The sequence below is a fragment of the Teleopsis dalmanni genome, unplaced genomic scaffold (genome assembly GCF_002237135.1).
Source record: "Teleopsis dalmanni isolate 2A unplaced genomic scaffold, ASM223713v2 unscaffolded_contig_3058, whole genome shotgun sequence".
NCBI lineage: Eukaryota > Metazoa > Arthropoda > Insecta > Diptera > Diopsidae > Teleopsis > Teleopsis dalmanni.
The window spans coordinates 1139-3776 of record NW_024034440.1 but is presented as its reverse complement, the minus strand read 5'-3'; the positions used below and the strand labels follow the sequence as shown (position 1 = coordinate 3776).

Sequence of the window (2638 nt, the reverse complement as noted above, 5' to 3'; positions counted from 1 at the left end):
GAAGATTCGTCTTTTGTTGAAGAATTTGATAGTAATGATTCATTTTTGCGTTGATATCGATGGTGAATTGTAAAAATTTCTGAACTTGAAGATAGCTGGACGACAGTGTATTTGTCTTGCTTCAGACAGATTATACGTTCAGCTTCATTAGTGAGGTCTTGAAGTGTTAAGTGCATGAAGGCATCCTTTTGCGCCTGTGTCTGAAGTGCACCAAACTGTGTTGATTCATCGTCGAGTCTTGCAAGAAGTTTCTCAAGTATTAACGAATTGTGTGAACTCTTCAAGCCATTAACAAAGATTTGTGCTTTAAACTCATCAGGAGCGCAATTAACGATGTCAAATTTTTCACAATGTTTGTTGACGCGAGCTGAATACTGAGCAAAGTCTTCATAATCCTGTTTTGAAATTGTAAGACATTTTTGGCGCTGAGAGTTTGGCAACCGTTTGCATGAGTGTAAGCTCATGGGGTTCCTTTAGTAAGATTGAGTTTGCATACATATTGCTCGAAATCCAAATTTTTTAATTTGCTAGTGAGCAATCGAACCTTAGTCGGCTCAGTGAGATGTGCTGCTTCTATAGCGAAAACTGATTTATAACGCTTGTACCATGATTCAAATGTGACATTATTTTCAGGATCATAGCAAAACTCCAGCATTGAGTCAGATAGATTCCTGAATGTTGACGAAACTGCTTGTGTAGTTGAAGAAGGCGCATCAATTTATTGTTGTGTCCACGACAAACGAAGCTTCTCAAGCAAAGCGTTATTTGATTTTTGCACAGCTTCCAACAACAAATTAAACTGTTCCGCATTCATGTTAGCTTTATCCTCGTCGCCAATGTAGTAACTTCGCTAGTTACACATAAATACAGTTCTATATTATTTCGTATCACTTTATTTATCTAATTACAATACAACACACTAATTGTTAATCTTACACCAAACGCTTATCTTGCCGCCCTTTTTCTGACAGCTGCTCTTATCTTGTCCCGTGTTGTACAACGTACGTTTACTACCAGTGTTGTACTACGTCCGTTCGATTTGGAACAATGAATGGTTCAACTGTATGCGTGAATTCTGGAACTTCAAACAGTTCATTTAGTACGTTTTTTGTATAACGATACTTCAGCTGGTTTACATGTGCTTTAATAACGCGCTCATTACTTTCCTGGTCAATTTTGACTTCATAATTGACTACTCCAAGTTTCTTTATGATTACAGCAGGTTTCATACGACACTCACCTGGATGTCCATTATGGAGATCTTCAAGGACTTGCTGGTGGTAAATTTTGGGAATAACAATTCTCTCACCAAAGAAAATACTCTGTTGTTGGATCGTAAGATGATGTCGATGCTGGAAAAACTGCCGCTACTTCATTATCTGTGATTTGTTTTCTCTTTTGAGGCCAGCAGTCATTTTGAATGTAGAACGTGACCTTATTAAGAGTATGACAGGCTTTGGTTGCTGTTTCAATATTAGTGAAAGTGATTGGAAGTTTGGTGGCTGTTTCTACCGCAAAACAATTGATTTTCAGGTCCTCGTCTTCTTCTAATTGAATAGATGCTATGATGGTATCTTCATCAGGTTTTACATGGTTTGCGATTAGTCGAGAAATAATATCGGCATATCCAAAGCTGTCAGTATTTATGTATTCAATAGAGAAGTCGTATGACAGAATAGTGGTTGCATAGGCGAGCCGCTGTAAACAACGGGATGCCATTTTTCGGGTTGAATATAGCAAGAAGTGGCTTGTGGTCGATATGAATGGTAAAACGACGACCAGAAATGTAATAGTGACATTTTTTTAATCCAAACACGAGAGCTCGAACCTCCTTGTGCATTTGAGGATACTTCCGCTCCGCTGCATTGAATGTAGCTGAGTAGTGCATAATTGGGTGAAGCGTTCCGTCATTAAATTGATGCATGACTTATTATTGGTGGTGGGAGATCTTGGATTGATCGAAGTTTCCCTGGATGTGGTCTGATACCATATTGATCTACCGTGTGTCCGCAGAACTCGATAGATGTTTCTCCAAACTTGCATTTCTCGAAGCGAAGTTTGAATCCATAATCCTGAATACGCTTTAGGGTTTTAAACAGTTGAATTTTGTGGTCTTCTTTATTAATTCCCGAACAGATCATATCATCAATAAACCCAATGGTATTGGTTCCGCTAAGCATTGTGTCAACAATTTGTTGAAAAATGCCAGGGGCTGTTTTAACACCTTGCTGCAGTCTAAGTACTTTAAATAAGCCGAGGTGAGTATTGATAGCCATCAGTTTTTGAGATTCTTGGTCCACTGGAATCTGGAACAATGCATTTGATAGGTCAATTGTGCTAAAGACTTTCATATTAGCGAGGTTGGAGAATATTTGGTCAGGCGTTGGAAGAGGATATTTATTTGGCTCTAGACCGTCATTTAGACCTGTAGAATAATCGGCACATATACGAATTTTTCCATTCTTCTTTCTTACAACTACGATTGGCGCCGCTGACTGTGAGTATTCAATTGGTAAAATTACTCCAAGATGTTGAAGACGTTCAAGTTCTGCCGAAACAATGGGAGCTGCTGCATATGGAACTAGTCGAGCGTACAGCAGCCAATGTCATTAGAAAAGAGAGACGGAAATCTAGCCTT

General features: G+C 38.8%; 1 protein-coding gene across 1 annotated transcript; it reads right to left on the bottom strand.

Annotated features, from left to right (window-relative positions):
- Window positions 1-1910: 1910 nt before the first annotated feature.
- LOC119664954 (uncharacterized protein K02A2.6-like) lies at window positions 1911-2351 on the bottom strand. Its single transcript, XM_038074295.1, has one exon. It carries the CDS (start codon window positions 2349-2351, stop codon window positions 1911-1913), a length of 441 nt encoding a protein of 146 aa, XP_037930223.1.
- Between the last annotated feature and the right edge of the window lie 287 nt (window positions 2352-2638).